The sequence below is a fragment of the Aptenodytes forsteri genome, unplaced genomic scaffold, assembly GCF_000699145.1.
Source record: "Aptenodytes forsteri isolate BGI_AS27 unplaced genomic scaffold, ASM69914v1 Scaffold404, whole genome shotgun sequence".
NCBI lineage: Eukaryota > Metazoa > Chordata > Aves > Sphenisciformes > Spheniscidae > Aptenodytes > Aptenodytes forsteri.
The window spans coordinates 5,233,080-5,250,954 of record NW_008795629.1 but is presented as its reverse complement, the minus strand read 5'-3'; the positions used below and the strand labels follow the sequence as shown (position 1 = coordinate 5,250,954).

At 41.2% G+C, this 17,875-nt stretch overlaps 1 protein-coding gene across 1 annotated transcript; it reads left to right on the top strand.

Annotated features, from left to right (window-relative positions):
* The first annotated feature begins 2,227 nt into the window (after positions 1 to 2,227).
* Positions 2,228 to 17,148, top strand: LOC103901491 (cytochrome P450 2J6). The gene is made up of 9 exons (XM_009282394.2): positions 2,228 to 2,410; positions 3,674 to 3,836; positions 4,961 to 5,110; positions 6,956 to 7,116; positions 9,617 to 9,793; positions 12,712 to 12,853; positions 15,256 to 15,443; positions 16,139 to 16,280; positions 16,970 to 17,148. Exons 1-9 carry the CDS (start codon positions 2,240 to 2,242, stop codon positions 17,146 to 17,148), a joined length of 1,473 nt encoding a protein of 490 aa, XP_009280669.1. The 5' UTR covers positions 2,228 to 2,239.
* The last annotated feature ends 727 nt before the right edge of the window (positions 17,149 to 17,875 follow it).

Genomic DNA, 17,875 nt, shown 5'->3' with positions numbered 1-17,875 from the left:
TTGCAGATAGCCTCGTCAACAACATTCTTTTTGTTGTGAAAATGTGTTTAGTTTTGGAGAATGTAATCAGCATCAGAGTATCACCATTTCTGCACATGAAACAAAAATTACTCAATCCTTGTTTCTTGGTTTTCTGAACCTCAACCCATGCTCGCAGGATCTTCTGTGTCCCTGGTGTTAGATGAGTCCCTGCAGCTGTTGTTGCTTCATCATTTGGGAAACCTGTTGTGTTGGGAGGGTTTTGGCTGCATGCTGCAATGTCTGGATTCTGCTAAAAGGCTTGAAAAAGTTTACTACTTAAAAATCATCACTGGGGATGAGTTATTGTGTGGTCCAAGGAGCTGTGCCATCCTAGAGAAATATCTGGGAGAAATTAAGTGGACCCCAATGTTTCAGAGTTTCACACTTGAAAATCTGGCGGAAACAAAGATAGTCCTGGGGAAATTGGAGATCTAAGATGGATATTGGAATTTAAATTGAATCTTTGTTGCCTGCCATAGAAATATAATGTAAAACCATATATATTCTATTTAAGTCCTGGATTGTAACCTGGTGGAGAGAAAGATGGGAATTCAGTGTGGTTCCTCAGGAAGAGGGAGGTGGAGCAGATACAGAGAAAGTCCAGCTGAGTCCAGAGAGAAATCTGGTCTTTGACCACTGTAAAGGAGGAAGGCAGAGGGGCTGGATGATGCGAGGCCACTGGCCACTTCATGCTGCAGTAGGGAAGCCATTTTAGGAACCGGCCAGCTCGGAGGGAAGGCTGTGGCCACCATCTTGAGTGAGCAGCGGGGAGGGCAGCTGAGCCATCACAGGCAAATGTTGCAGAAAGATCTGGGAAAAAAGTCACCTGGACTGGTGCCCAGAGACAACCTGAGGGGAAGGCAGGCTGCTGGCTTGCCGAGGAATGGTTTATGCAAGTGTGTCACGCAGCCCTTCGGAGGGAACCGTGCGCCTCCTTACAGAGCAGCTTCCCGCAATGGTCGCCTCACATGGGGTGGAGGAGGGCTGGGGCTTGGGGTTGCCTCCTCATGCCCACTCCCTTCTCCAGCACGGTGGTGACTGCAAGTGCTGATCTGCTTTATGTTCGTCTCCATTTCCTGCCCTTTTATTTTTTCCTGGCTGCTCCTGCTCCTGTGGTGTGCCCCCATTTTAGACGGGGAAGGAGGATATGACTGCTGCCAGGGCAGGGCCTTGGCATCATGGAGGGAACCAGAAGGCCGAAGTCTGGAACAGACAGGAAATCTTCTTCCTTTCTCAGGAAAACACCACCAGGAAAAAGGTTTTAAAGCCTCCTGAAGTGGCCAGAGCATGAGAGGAGATATGGATCCCCATATCAGAGGAACTTGTTAGCAGAAATGATGGCAAAGGAATAAAGAAGGAAGAGCTTCAGGCTTGTATTAAGACTATGACAAAGGATGTGGGTGAATCTGACAAGAAGTTGAAGGGACAAATGGTATCTGAATACCTGGATTTGTGAGAAATAACTGATAATGTGAAAACTCAAGGCTGCACGGCTAAAGAAAGAAGTAAAGAGGTCCTGTTGTGAGGCTGCAGCCCTGGAGGCGGTGAAGGCCCCAGGCCTTAACTTCTTCACTTCCCCATGGAAAAGATCACTGGACAAAGATTACTTTTCCTGTTGACAAAAATAATTTAGATGGAAAATCTTTGAATATCTAAAAGGCCAGGGAGGGTACTACATTGATTCCAAATGAAAAATTCTGATAAATTGGTGAATTTTAAGTAGATTTTGTAAAATTACACTGGATACAGAGCAGGTAAAACTTATCAGAATTTCTTTTTAAAGAGGTTTTTTTTCCCTATTGAAGGAGAGAGTTAAATTAGAAATGAGTGCCTTGAAAAATAAGCTTTTTATTGTAAACAAAGCAAGCTTTTGTAGAAACATAGATACATCCCTTTCAAGGTTAATACACATTAAGCTGGAAAATCTTGGCCCTAGTCTTTCTATTAAGACACCGTTCCTACAAATCCTGTGATCCATATTTGGCAAATATAGTCTGAATGAGAAGAGGGGTATGCATCTATTAAATAAGCTGGAGCATGAGAATGTGATGAGCGGGACAAAAAGGGAGTGGTTGGTAATAAAGAGGGAAGGTTAGGGGCGGGGAATAGTTATTATATGAAATTTAAACTCTTGTAAAAAAACTGGTTGAGCAACCAGCCTAAATCGCTTCAGTAGACTATTTTCAATAAAGACAAGCTGGTAAAAGCAGCTGTTAAAATGTTGACAATAAGTCAAGTTCTTACAGCCTTGGCTGTATTTCTTCTAAGTATGCAGTTTTTTAAGTTGCAACAAGTACGGAGACGACTTCCTCCTGGACCAATCCCTCTCCCAATTTTTGGGACCTTGATACAGCTGAACTTTCAGTTTAATCGTGATCTCCTCATGAAGGTATTTATTTTCAGATACTCCTAATTGTTTAAAAGTCTTTGTAATTTCCCATTTCTCATGTTGTTTGCTATGTGAAAACATTCTCTCCCAAAACTACATTGGTAATATACTGTAATTGTTAACTAGCCACTGTGATACTGCACTTGTTTTGGTTTGGAACTGCTCGTTTGGTTGGCAAAATAAGAAAAAGTTATTGCAGCATAAAGTAGTTTGCCAAGCTAAGAAAACCGCTATTGGAAGTTCTGAATGTGTGAAAATCATTCTGATGCTTAAACCCATCACTTTTTAACACTGAATTTGACAAATTCATGTGAAACTTGATATCCTTCCATCATCACTTAACACTAAAGTTGACAAATTAATGTGAAAATTTATATCATTTAGGATTAAACACCTTTAGGGATAATATATCAGATTTGCAGGTAGGGAAAAGAAATACTATTTTAAAAAAATGACTTTCACAGCATGGATTTTTAGCTTTCTGAGCACTGGCACTCTCTAGCTTGAGCAGTAAACAGTAAACAGTGAATAGTAAATAGTAAATATAAAATAAATATACTTAAGATGCACTATGTGTGTATATGCTTGTTTGTATTGTCAGGATCTAAAAAAACCCACAAACCTTTTGTTAGTTGTTTTTTGAGGACTACTTCTGCGCACAAAACCACCTCTATTTCATTCTGTTGGTTCTCGCAGTGCTCTCAGGATTCTCAATAGACAACTCCAGTGGCTTCTGTCACTGCGATTTGGATGAGGCATGCCAGTTATTCTGACCAAACGGCAGGTTCAGACAGGAAGTAAGGACACTGAGACAGAACGGTCTTACTCAAGTTCCAGTACCTAAATATGCAAACGGGTGGGGGGAAACAAGAAAGTAACTGGTCCGGTCTCTACAAGCTAGTTATTCCTCTGACAATTCTGTGTTCCCTTTGTGCCACTTTACCAGTACAAATGATAGAAACCCTCTTGAAATAAATTCATGCATAGAAAATACCCTTTATCACATGAATCATTGTGAACTGAGCCTTGGCTTATATATAGTAATAAAAGCTACCTAATGTTTCTTGGCATAGGTCTGTGGCTCTGAAAAGCTGGAATACTCAGTTGTTTCCAACAGTGAATGCTGGAAAAGTCATTCATGCTTTCTCACAGATAATTGTAATCTTGCGGGAAAGATGGAGAACATCGTTGCACCTTAGGGCTGGTCCTGTAATCCTGTGTGGGATTTCATCTGTGCTTTCCTGGCTTCCCTCCTGTCTATAGCTGGCAAAAATTCATGGCAACATATTCACCTTATGGTTTGGATGGGCCCCAGTGATTGTACTGAATGGATTTCAAGCAGTTAAGGATGGTATGACCATGCACCCTGAAGATGTTTCTGGGAGGCTAGTGTCTCCTTTCTTCAGAGCAATGGCCAAAGGAAAAGGTGAGAATTTCTTGCTGTAAATATTGCACAGAAACATCATCTTGACAAACTGCAGCTCTTTTGTAGCTTGTAACCACTTCCAAAGGTACCACAGTAGCAGGGTTTGTCTATGAGGAATGACTGCCAGGTGAACTGCAAAGTAGGGAGGGGTGAAACAGCCTTTGGATAGTAGGAGGAGGAAAAGACCAGCAAAAGAAAAAAGATTCAAAATACCTTGTGTGAAATATTCACTGGAGCAGATTCAAAGGTGATGAGATGAGGCAGTGGTAGGCTGTGCCATAGAGAAGTGGAGGAAGAGCAGGAAACAGCACGCTTCCTTGTCCTGGACTTGCCGCCTCCCACTATTACGTTTTCAATTGAAGAATGAGCTTGATGGTGGGATCTTCTTCCCATTCCATTCCTTTTGTGAATATTTTCTTACTCGCACAGTTCCATCTAGAGGTTCAGTGCACTTCTGTTTCAACCTTGCTTAGGTTCCATACTCCCCAACCATACCGGAAATTCCCAAACTCCTGATTTTCATGAACAACTGCCTTATGAAACAACCTGTATTTTATTTGGGACCTCAGCTCTTTTTAAGGAAACCTAGTTCCTTAAGTATTTCTAATTTGCATTTGTTTCAGTCATCGGTGATTCTTATACTGCATTAAAGATCCTGTTAGTATATGATGTTTATTTCTTCTGAAGGTATTTGTGACAAAGACCAAGTACTGAACTTTTCTGCCCTGTGGACAGGAACTTTTCTCCATGACTGTGGACAGTCAGAACTCTTTCCCCTTTTCCCTTCATGAGAATCATTACTCTGGTCAGGTGAGCTCCAAGCATAGAAGAGAGCGGGAGGCAAGCACTTCAGAGAATGTCTAGAGAAGCAGCTGTCAAACTTTCTGAGATAACTGGTTGTCTTGGATCAAGCTCAATCCTGCAAGTCATCTTATTACCCAGCTGAGTTTGTCCATTTTAGCCCTGCCCACACGCTTATATGCCACAGCTGTTCCTTTGCGTCTTTGTGTTCATAGGCAATGCAATAGTTTCATTATATTCTGTGGTTTAGTAAATCTTTTAATGTAGTCTTTGTCTATAATAAATATTAGCATGATACAGAGCTCTTCCCTGAATGAATGCAGGGATTATGTTGGCAACTGGTCACACCTGGAAGCAGCAGAGAAGGTTTGCACTGAGGACTCTACGCAACCTTGGTCTGGGGAAAAGAGGTCTGGAGCATCGAGTTCAAGAAGAGACCCACCACCTGGTAGACTTCTTTGCAAGTATGAAAGGTATCTCTGCAATAAATACTGATTCATTTTTGTCATTAGTCTGATGTCTTTAGTGTATGAACTTCTCTGTCCTGCTCTGAAATCAAGGGCAGCTTTTGTTCCACAAGAGAGTGTGCAGGGTCTTACAGTGTCTATGTGGAATGGACTGAAAATACAAAGACCCCAGTTCTGTGTTTTCAAACCCAGTGGGAGACTATTCTTGTTCAAAGTTATTTACAAAACTACTAAAATTGGGAAGCAAAACTGGAGCTTATTTATATCATAGAATGCTTAAAGTGGAAAGGGATCTTTGAAGAGGGTCTAGTCTAATCCCTTCTCAAAGAAGGGTCAATCAGAGCAGGTCGCTTAGGGCTGAGTCCAGTTGGGTTTTAAATATCTGCAAGAATGGAGACTTCACCACCTCTCTGGGTAACCTGTTCCAGTGTTCAATCAGCCCTATAGTAAAAAAGTATCTTATGTTTAGGCAGAATTTAATGTATTTCAGTTTTTGCCCATTGCCTCACTTGATACCATTGAGAAAAGTTTAGCTCCATGTTCTTTATTCCCCTCTATCAGGTATTTATACACATTTAAGATACTTCCCTGACCCTTCTCTTCTCCAGACTAAACAGTCCCAGCTCTCTCAGCCTCTTTCACATCAGATGCTCCAATCCCTTAATTGTCCTTGTGGCCCTTTGCTCAACTTGTTTAGTATGTTGATGTCTCTCTTGTACTGGAGAGCCCAGAACTGGACACAGCACTCCAGATGGGTCTCACCAGTGCTGATCGGAGGGGAAGGATCACCTCCCTTGACCTGCTGGCAATGCCTTTCCTAATGCAGCCCAGGATAATGTTGGCCGCCTTTGCCTCAAGGGCACATTGCTGGCTCATATATGGTGCTGGTACATAAAGATATGGACACATTATCAATGCTGATGAATTAAGTCTTGTAACACCATTTGCATGAACTCTGTAAAGCAGTGACTAGAATCTTGTCTTCATTACAACATTTTATCCTGATTAACCCAGTTAGGAGCATTTGAGTTGGATTTCCCAATGCTGATCATTATGCAAAGGCACAGTAAATCAGGACATGCTGTGGCTAGCATTGTATCAATTAAAAATAATTAAATCTAGCCCAATCCCATGGTTTAAGAACTAGGAGAGATTGAGATGTGACCACGTGTGCTGGAAAGAAAAGCCCAGAACAATAGGTTGCTAATCAGAATTGTGCATTGGATGTTGGACAAGTTGCATCAGTACATACATAAATATAGTTGTTCATAGTCGTTTATTCTGGAGTCAAAAAATAGTTTTTTTGAGATTAGTTTTTCAAGTAATTGCTTTAAAATAAGTTATTATATTGTTGACACAGTTGGTTGAAAGGAGTTTACGACATTTTATCTTACCAGAGGTTGTACATCTCTAGCAAGGTCAGACAAAATATAGTAGCCTTACATGTATTTATCTTCTTGCTGAATAAGGCTGCCTCTCGTCTTACAGTTCTCCCCTCAGATTTCCTTTGACCACAGTGTTTTCAGCCATTCCCATGCTTGAGACCTATTTTGAATTTGTCAGACAGCAAAGTTGCATATAATTTTTTCTTACCTCTAAATTTGCTCTATCATATTACAAAATATTTTACACATTTGGCATTTCTTTAGGGTGCCACCCATTCCTGGGATTATGGGATTGCACCATAGTTGTGAAGAATCAGTTTGATACTACAATTTTGTAAGAAGATTGCTGCTTCTCTGTGAAATGCAATGCTCTCTTGACAGTTCTTTGGGTAACCTATAATATTCTCTCATTTCACTAAAGCAGAATAGAAGACATTAACAATGACATTTATTATTATGGTTGCAGGGAAACCCCTGGATCCTTCTTTCCCTCTTGTTCATTCTGTCTCAAATGTAATTTGTGCTGTTGTTTTTGGACATCGCTTCTCCAGAGGGGATGAAACCTTCCATGAACTGATTAGAGCCACAGAGCATCTATTCAAATTTGGAGGCAGTTTTATTCATCATGTAAGTAAATGATCTGTTGTCTTTTTCTGAATAAGACAGAAAGGGAGAAATGCAGATTCAAGAGGTTAGGCAAAAGTTTTCAAATGGGTGAGTGATGTCCCATGCAGCTTTACTGGGCAGTGCACTATCTCAAAGTGTGATGCTAATGCTCTATATACCAGCCTTGGTCATTTGTGTTCATTGTCCTGTGTTGGAGTACTGTGATAAGGTAGTTTGCTCTTAAATCTTTGCAGCAAGGCACAAGCTGATGGACTGTTCCTGGGTCATGTTTGTTACTTGGTTTCTCAACCCCCATGCACAACAGATTCCTGCCTTGGGCATCATGATTGTTAAATACTAAATGTTAGGTCTAAAAGTGTGATTCATGTGCCAAGTTTAGACACTGTTTTATATACAGTCAACAGAGAGAAGAATGATTCAAATACCGAAGTATTTTGCCTGTGGCTACTTATCTCCATTTCCTCTATAAGAAGTGGAGACTTGAAGACTTCCCAGAGGAATTCCACTCCTTCACCCTGAGTGAGGAGCAGCTCTAGATGCAGGCAGCAGAACATAGGAAATGCTAAGCCAGTAAATATACCTGTAAGCTTGGCAATCAAAACAATCAGCACTCTTCTGAGAGTCAAGGACTCATCTGACACTAGAAGAGGCCTGCTTTGCACAGAAGTGTATTCAAAGTTGCCCAGGAGTTTTGGTTCTGGTTCCACTTCTAAAGTTGTCCCATACATCTTATGCAGTAGCTTCTTAATGTAAAACACATAAGCAATCCCTGTAACACAGAGATTTCCCCCCACATCCCATGGAGCATTCTTCTCACTGAGTTACGATCAGGTTCCCTTTTGCTTAGCCTAGCTTTGGTCCTGTAAGTTGTGTGTAGTGGTGGCAGGCGAGACCTGCTTTTGGGATAGAGAATATACCTCCTTTTCTTCTCTCCTTCCTATCCTAGCTTTGCTTTAGTCCAATGAATAAGATGCTGTTCTGGGAAATAAGAACAGGAGTTCAAACCATTCCAGAGGGAGGGCTGCAATCTTCCCACTTCCTGGATGCAAAGGGTACTCAGCATTTTGTAAAAAGTGGACATTGCTGCATCCACATTCCCATTTCTTAACTGGATTCCATGCTGTCAGACACTGAACGGGAGAATGCTGTGGATTGGGCCCCTCCAGAAATGGAGGAGGAGTTTTGGCAGGACTGGTAGCCAGGAAGGTGGATGGGCTCAGTTCCTGTCTTGAACGTTGACAGCTAAATTCCACTTACAGTTACAGTGCCATAGTAGCCGGAAAGTGCGTGCATTTGAGAGTAGGAATGCATATAATCTGGGCACCCATATATGATTAGTCAGACCACAGTTGTATGTAAGGCTTCTGAACAGATTTTGAAAGAAAAAAAATACCAGAGATGGAACTAAACAAAAAGGATATGAAGTTCTATGTGAATTTACCAGGGGCTGGACTACTACCTTTCTGTGATAAGGCAATGCTTAATTGATAATTGGATGTCTGACAATAAGAATTGATTTTCCAAAAAGATGGAAGTATAGTCTATAATTCAGCCAGACTCCAGTGAACACCCAATAACGTGGTTTCTGTGGTATAATTAGAAGAGTATGAGAACAGCTCAGCAAAATGAAGACAAAGAAAGACTGAAAATTTATCAACTTCTGCTGATAAATAAATCACGGGATTATGTTTCGAGCATGAAAAGAACTATTAAGAGAAAATACACTGCAGATACAAGAACAATGTATACAAATTACCGAGGCATAAATATAGGCTGAAAATCAGAATGAACTTTCTAGCTTTCAGAGTAGGTAGAAAGCAGCTATTCTTAGGCCAGATTTTCCCAAAGAGTAAGAGAGGAGGATAAAATTAATCTGGTTGTGTCAGCTAATCCTTTCTTCTTTTCTAGAGGAGAGCACTCAAAAATGTCAGGTAGCTGTTTCTCAGATTTTCTGCGTTTCAGATGTTTCAAGTTTTATTAAGGACCCTTGAGAGCTCGATTAGTAGACAGTGCTTTGGGGGATTACCGAGTTTGTATACCAGCCGCTGGTAGCTGGCCCTTGCTTTGGGTTGTATCAACTGCTTTTGCACATCCTGGTGAGGACAGTTTGCAATAGCTTTGCTTCTTCCTTCCTGGTATCCTCCACTGGAGGGCAGGATCTCACTTTTAAAATGTCTGAATACAGTTCATTGTAATTGAATACATGAATTGAATAATTGAATAAATTAATACAGTTCATTCTAATTATAATCATTCTAATTTGGCTTGAGGTTGAGCTGAAAGCCTGTGGAACTCTGAATCTTACCATCAACACAGCTAGAAATTATATAGTGTACTGTTTCACAACTTGAAAACATAAGCATAGTCTTTGTCAAAATATTTTACTAATGATGCCAAAAACACATGCTAATATGAATATTACCTTCTCTTTTTAGTAGGCCTAAAATGCATTTTCTAGTGATAGAGACTTTCTGGTACCTCTTGTGTGTCACTCCCGCAGCTGTATGAAATCTTCCCCTGGCTGATGTGCCGTCTCCCTGGTCCTCATAAGAAGGCGTTGTCTTGCTATGATGTCCTGAGCTCTTTTACAAGGAGAGAGATCAGAATGCACATGGAGCGTGGGATACCAGACGAACTGCAGGATTTCATTGACTTTTACCTGGCTCACATTGAAAAAGTAAGTATTTGTTCTGGCTGATCATACATTCATGGGGAATAAGGTGAAATGGACCATTAAATCATCCAGTCTGAGCCCTTCTATCACAATCTCTTACCTTTCATAGACATCCTAATGTGAATCCAGTAACCAGGGACTTGCTAAATCCTTTCTAATTATTGATATGCCACAGCACCTTGCAATCCTTTAATTAAAGGGCAGGTTAATACACTGCATTTTTTCTCATTGGCACAAGTTACAAAGTTATTTAAGGCCTCCAGGAAAGGATACTGAATTTCTAAGTGGACCACAAGAGAACTGGGAAGATTTTGGGGAGACAACGTGGGATGTTCCGGATAGGATATTTGGCTGGTAAGGGTTTGTCAGGAGAGGTTGCTGCAAGAGGACAGTTGGATTTTGAGAGCATTTTGTGGGGAAATAATCTAGGAGTCAGCGGAGTTTCAGACAAGGCTGGAGAAGAGGAGAGTGCCAGTGTCAGTGAAGTTTCAAGCAGACAAAGGGAACTGGGACAAATAAGGGCATTTCGGGCAGGCAGGCGTAGTAGAGGTAGGTGGGAATCCGTAGGGTTTTGAAAGGCTGTAGGAGGCTTGCATAAGCTGTGAGTGGGGACACACATCTCTCCCTTTTCTAGACCTTACCAGGATCACTTTTTCTTTGTCTGAGTCTCTTGGGAACTGGATCCCCTCCCTAATCCCTGGACTAGCAGCCCTTCCCCTCTGTGACTACTTCTACCTCCACTTAACCACTCTTCCTTTCTCCTCTTCTCCACTGTAGTAGGCCATATTCCTCCTCCTGTTCTGCTTGGTGACAGGAAGAAAAAGGAGAAAGGGGAGGAAGTGACAAGATGAGACTGGTGTTGCTGGGGGGTGACAAGGCAAGAGTGGCTCAGAGAGCCAAATGAGATATCCTGGATAGGGGGTATCTAGTCTTGCAGCCCCTGGAGAAGTGAGTAGTGGGTGGCAGTGCTTCCCTGCAGGGACAGCCGGTGCCCCTTCCGCCATGGTCACGTGCTGGCTGCAGGAACAGAGGGCACTGCAACCTTGTCAGGCCGTAAGCACCCATCCTGCATCTCCTGGCACAGCCGAAAGGGGTCTGCCATCCTGGACTGCTGCCTGCCTTGTGTACTCCCTGAGTTGGCTCTGCTGCTGTCCTCAATCACACTAGAGAAACATGCATCCAGGGAAGAATGTCTGTTAGTTACTTCTGTCAGCCAGCTCTTTAGTCTTTTAGCATGTGTCTTATGAATACTTCGTAGTGCTTGATTTTTTTATTATTGTGGGGAACAAAAGCAACTATCTTGTGGAACTCCAAGTATATTGCAACTGTGAAACTGTCATTATTGTCTGTGGGGATTGACGGCACGGACTCTGGCAGGAGGCAACCAAAGACCTTTATTATACATTAAGCTCTCCTCTTACACAAAACTCAAGTGTTCACGCGCTATCAGCAGCTTACTGATAGGGTACAGCCTTTTGATGCGCATCTAGTAGACACAAGCACATAGGCTAGTCTTCTATAAACACAGCGGTTACGGCACGGACTCTGGCAGGAGGCAACCAAAGACCTTTATTATACATTAAGCTCTCCTCTTACACAAAACTCAAGTGTTCACGCGCTATCAGCAGCTTACTGATAGGGTACAGCCTTTTGATCACGCGCATCTAGACACAAGCACATAGGCTAGTCTTCTATAAACACAGCAGTTTCTTCTTACTTGTTGTTCTCTTCTCACGGACACAAGGCTCGGTTGTCAAGGTCAAACTCTGCAATGCTTGTCGTCGGGCTGCCTATCCCCACAATTGTCCAAGCTGGTAATTCTATCAAAGAATCAGATCAGATCTCCTTGCCAAGATCAGTTTCCTATATCAAATAGCATTAATTTGTATTTCTAGCTGGTAATTCTTTATTAATTGATTCCCATATCAGCTGCTATATTTTTATGTCCAGGGTGGATGTCAGCCTAACTGGCTTCTAGTTCCTTGGATCCTCTTGTTTTAGATTTTTTGATACTGGCACAATATTAACACATCTGGTCTACCAAAGCATTTAGCTGCTTCTAAAGCCTTTCACTGCTGTTCTAAGATTTATGAGACTTGAACATCAGTGGACCAGAAATTGTTTCAGCGAGCTCTTCTGGGACTCTGCTGGGTGGAAATCATCCAAGTTTGTTTATTAAAAAAAATGAACTGTCTCTAATAGATAAGCAGGGGCAATATAAAAAAGATTAGATGATATTACAACAGGGAAAAACATCCTTCCCACTTTCTAGTTGCTCCACTGGCAAAAGAAAGATTCAAGACCCCTGAGCATAACCTCCCTAAATTTAGACAATTAATTTCCCCAAACCGTAACAATATTTTTTCATGGTTTCAGCATATACATGCATGTCCTCACACTTCTAACTGAAAACCGTAAAACCCCAGAGCAGCTGTACGTGAGTCATTGTGGCCTTGTAGTGGAGAAGAAGCCTGAATACCACAGGTTAAGAACTTTTGACAGCCCAGTGTTCTGACCCAGCCCTGGTCACTGTATTGCTTGGTAGAAAAACTAAGTGATGGAATATGGCTTGAGGCATGAAAAACGACATGCTGGTACACATCTTCAGAGGAACATTTACTTATGAAACATTCTAAATGTACCACTATTTGCACAATTAAGCCAACAATCCTTTTCTGTGGAGAACATGTGATTTAGCTTCATGATTAAGAGTGGAGTAAACATGGCTTGTTCATTTGTGAAACGTTAGCTTTTCATACTGATAATCATCTTTGGTGTCTAGTATTCTTTATCAGTCTCTCTGCATTGTACTGTAGGCAGAACACACTACAGCTTGGAACCAGTGATGAAATCACATTTAAAGCTATTCTGATTTTTCTAACTTTCATGTATAAACCTCTACTTTATCTTATCATTTGCAGTCCAAAGATGAACCTAGGTCTACATACAATGAAGACAACATGGTTTATTCTATAAATGACCTTTTCTTGGGTGGATCAGAGACAACAAGCACTACTTTGAACTGGGGCCTGCTCTATATGGTGGCAAATCCAGACGTCCAAGGTGAGTGGATAAGCACGTCACAAATATTTCTGATGCAATAGAACAGCCAAGGCATAATGTTTTCATGGATCAGAGACTATTCGTCGATACTGGTATACGGCTAGTGGCACATGGACCTTGTTGTACTGGTGGATCTGCGCTGGGCAGCATTGGTAGATCCACAGTATCTGTATACAGGCTCTTACAGCAGTCACAGGCATAAGGCAGTTCCCAGAAAGAGTTAACAGTTTGGGAAGTATGCATATGTATAGGAGGCAGTGGCTGGTTGAGATGGAGGAGTTGAGGTCTTTGGGGAAATGAAGATTGCAGTAGGGTAGTCAATGGAGTAAGAGGGCTGGAGTTGCTGTTTTGGAAGCTGGAGGGTTTGCACGCATAATCCTTGAAGTGGCCACTGCTGCAGCCATTGGTGAGGTGCTGATGGTACTTCAAGAAACTGAGCTGCGTTCTGTCTTAGTTGTAAACACGACTGGTGGCTGAAAATAATTAACCAGAAACTGATGTGTGATAGTAGGGATGTCACTCTTTGGAAACTTACTTCAATTCTGCTTTGTATTGGCTGATTGTCAGTGATGGGGGCTACAGGGAGTCCTGCCCTTCTTTGTGCTCTGTAGGTCACAGAAGTAGTAAAGATAATCACCTAAAGGTCAGTTGGCAACTTTGACTTCACTTTTGTCCATCAGTCCATTTATGATCCCAAGGTATCAGGGTGTCTATTTAATCCGTGATTAAATTAACTCTGTGATGTATCTGAGTTTCTTGCAACAGAAATTATGCCAGTTGGGAGGGGAATATGATGGCTCATCTGTTATGTCTATGTATATTTAAGAAGTTTATTTTTAAGTCTAGCTTTTAAATAACCATCAATCATTTTCATAGAGCACTAAATGAAAACCAAAGAAAGAATGCTATCTTATGCTGGATAACAGAAATCTCATTGTTAGATAGCAGAATGTGTGCAAATACACAGAGGAGGACAGGATTTTAAATGGTGGAAAAAAATGAAGATAAGAAAAAACTGCTCAACTTGTAGCTGTCAGACAAGAAGATCTACTTAATCTCGTGTTATTGCATGTTTATTATCACCTAACGTAATTAAGGTTATGAAAGCGCTGACTCACCTAAATAATTTTATTTATCTGAATATAATACCTTGCACATACTTGGGAAAGCAGGGTGTGTGCAGAATGATCCTTCCCTGGCTTCTTGAGTCGTATATTGCATCCAGACTCTCATAATGAACTGACACCAGTATATCTGTCCCCATTTAATCGGTGGCTTCCTTTTGAACCCATTCATACTTTTGCCTGTGTTGACACCCAATGACAATGTTATGCAGTTCCATTATGTACCATATGGAAAAGTCTGGCCTTTTGCCTAATCACTGAATTGGGCTCTCCTTGTTCTCTGAAGCACTGGAACAGAGATGCATATTTATACTTATGCAGTGACTGATCACTTCAAACTATACCAGATCCTGAAGTAGTCGTGCTTGATTTTGCAAGCTAGTTCTTCATAGAAGGAAATTTACTTCACTTAAAAATCTTTCTGGATATACATTTTAAATTCTGTAAGGTGATTAAATCTCTGTTGTCAGGGTCTACCTAACATAGTTTTGTGAAAGTCTGCTGGCAGTCACTGAGCAGGCTTGATGTGAATGGGCACAAACTGATCAATGGAGAATTGGCTTCCCTGCATCTTAGTGTTGCTTCAAAGGGTCTGGAAAAAGACCGGATCATTTGTTAAAAATCTAAGGCATTTTTATGATGTATGTACTGCCTCTCTTGATGTTTACAAAACAAATCTTTTACTTTTGTTAATGCTCCCAACACTCCTGTGCAATAAGTAATTTAAATCATGCTATTCTTGATCAAAAGGCAGGCGCCAAGAAGCAGATCCAGTTTTTTTAAAAGGTATTTGGACATTGTTCTAGTTGGCATTGCTTCACTTAACAGACGTCCTACATAAGAACCATTTCCATTTAATAGGAATTAGGCTTTTAAGGCCCAGATTCACCTGGCTTAAATTCCAGAGAGCTGTGAACGTAGTGATTCTAACTGGCTGTAGGTGCCTGAGGCACCTCGCCAAAAGAAAACGCAAAGATAAATATTATCTCTTGTATTTAAGTGTTAGTAAGGCAACTCTTAGAGAGTTTTAAATTTTTGAGCAACAAATGTCTTTTCTTAATCTACAATCAAATATCTTCAGACTCAGAAGTAGAGCTCCCATATGTTTAAGCTGTTGGAACCCCTGCTACTTTTATTTTCTTTATAAAAGTTACTTACATTTTTACATCAATTCTGTTGCTGTCCTTGTAGTTGTAAATGGGAAATGTCTTTGAAAATGGAATTAGTGAAAATACTTGATATAATTTTCCACCTGCAATGGTGAATATTTCTCCGCAGAGAAAGTGCAGAAAGAGCTGGATGCCGTTCTGGGTCCTTCCCAGTTAATCTGTTACGAGGATCGGAGAGAACTGCCCTACACAAATGCTGTGGTTCATGAGGTTCAGCGCTTCAGCAATATTGTCTCAGTTGGCATGCCCAGAGTGTGTGTGAGGAACACTACATTGCTCGGCTTTCCCCTCAAAAAGGTACAGACACAGTTTTTCAGTTGCTACAGATTTTTCCTGCATCAGTAGAGCAAGGTGTGGATTAAAATCTATTTGTGCCAGGGTCTTCTCCTCAACAGCAGTGGGGTTGGAAACCTCTGGGTCATAGCCTGAATGGCAACAAAGACAAGAAACCATCTGCCAGGCTGAGTTGAGTGACGCAGCTCTTGGGAGAGGGTTATCAGTAGTGAAAGGTGCCCCTGGATGGAAGAGGGGATTTTAGCAAGTGTTTCTACAAACCAATGAAGACAAAACCTTAGAGACTGATACTGAAGGATACTGTGGTTGATTTGTGCTAATAAAGCATTGGAAAGATTTCTGACTGAATTTTTGCCTGCAGAAAGCCTGTAAAAGATCCAGGGAAAAGCATGAAGGTTTGCAACTAGCTTTCATCAAGAGATGGTATCACAGAAACTTCTAATGTTGGAAGTGAAAATGAGTTTAGTACAAATAAAGTTGTTAGTTTCTAGTGACATGGCCACTTCCACTGTCAGGCTTGGACTGACATTCTGGAACAAACAGACTTCATGTTCCTCACAGTTCTTACTGGGGAAATGAACCTGCCAGCACACAACACTGAACTCTGAAAGTAAAATAACACTGGTCTCACCTAGCTGGTTCTGACTGCTGGGGGAGGATTGACAGCCAGAACTGAGCTAGGGTTTTTCTCCTTTCAGGGCACCATAGTTCTTCCAAATATTGCTTCGTCTTTGTATGACCCAGAGCAGTGGGAAACACCTCGACGGTTCAACCCTGGTCATTTCTTGGATAAGGATGGAAACTTTGTGAGCCAAGAAGCCTTTTTACCATTCTCAATAGGTAAATGGACTGACAGCACAAACATTAATGGTTTGAATTGGGACTGTTGAATTAAGATGTCTATTAAAAACCTATTGGTCATTTATTTTAAACCTTTTTGTGGAAAACAGTGATAAAATCAACATGATTACTTTCAGTAACATTTCCCAATCCAACTACAAACATTCGTTCTACTGAACAAATTATAACATGGCAAATCAGAGGTGTCCTGACAAATGTATAAATATAACTTGCTCTATTTTTGGAAGGAAATTCTTTGCTAATGATTCTGGTTATTGATTTGGGGCATACATTTCAACTCCAGACATACATTTGGAAAATACTTGCAAGCAGCTGTGCTGATTCTTTATGTGTACAAAACTGGAGTACAACATCTCCCAGGAAGAGCAAGTCCTTATTCTTCATTTACATGATTGAATGAATTCCTTTAAAGTTGTCAGTCAAATGAAGACGAGACTTTTGAGGTAATTGAAGCGAAACTCAGAGCAGAAGGGCTACACTGCTATCTATAGCTGGAGACAGGATTCTTTAAAGGAAGAATTACATGAAGTTTTGTGTCATTGATTGCATTAAGTCCTAGAGAAATTCTGGACTCGGCAAAAATACCTTTGCTTTGTGTGAGGACGAATACGATTGCTTTTGAGGTCAGGGTAATTTACGCACTGTCCTTCCCCCTCTTCCTTCTGCAGGGCACCGTGTGTGTTTGGGGGAGCATCTAGCGAGGACCGAGCTCTTTATTTTCTTTGCCAACCTGCTGCGGGCATTCACCTTCCGGCTCCCTGAGGGGGTGACGAAGATCAACACAGAGCCCATTTTGGGGGGTACGCTGCAGCCCCACCCGTACAGAGTTTGTGCCATTCCACGCTAGGGTGGACATGTGCAGTATGTCACAGACCATCTATTAAGCAATCTTAGTTACTTTTGTGAATGTATGTCTTGAGCCCATATGTTTTTTGTCTTGGATATGAATTTCTGCTCCAAAAGGCACCTTTTGTCTACAGCAGGTAATTTTGTTCAGACCCTGCTACCTGCTCTTGAAGGTGATCTTTTCTTTTTTTTTTTTTTGTAAAAGTTCTTTTGATCTGGAACACACCATCATTCTCAGCCATAAAGGCACCATGCAGTTGCTGTCTGTCCTGGCAGATTTAAATCTGGTATGCTGGTGAGCAAATGACAAAATTGACTGGCAGACTTCAAAAATTAATTCATTATCTCCGAGTTATCCTGTTTTCAAAAGCAATGGAGTTTGGAAAAACATACCTGGCAAATTCTGCCTCTTTATATTACTGTCATCACTCATAACGTTTCAGTCAACTTTTTGTTGATGGTCACTAATAAAAGATATGAAGGAAAAATGAGCAACTGGTTTTATTTATGGATGACTTACAGTTCACTGACAATTTCTAGACTTGATGCAGCAGAATATGTATAAGGCATATTTAAATCTGCCAGAGGATAATTGGTTTGAGTCCAGCAGAGAAAAGGTGCAGGCTGAAACTCGGTGAAGAGTGAAGATACAGAGAGAGGATTTCTTTTAGGGCAGATACTTTTAATATTTTAAAATTCTGCCAAGCTAATTTTTGGAAAGTCCTTTC

Coding starts and splice junctions, on each gene's coding strand:
- LOC103901491 (XM_009282394.2), top strand. CDS start 2,240: ATGTTGACAATAAGTCAAGTTCTTACAGCCTTGGCTGTATTTCTTCTA. Junction 7,117..9,616: donor GAGGCAGTTTTATTCATCAT/GTAAGTAAATGA, acceptor TCACTCCCGCAG/CTGTATGAAATCTTCCCCTG. Junction 12,854..15,255: donor GGCAAATCCAGACGTCCAAG/GTGAGTGGATAA, acceptor ATTTCTCCGCAG/AGAAAGTGCAGAAAGAGCTG.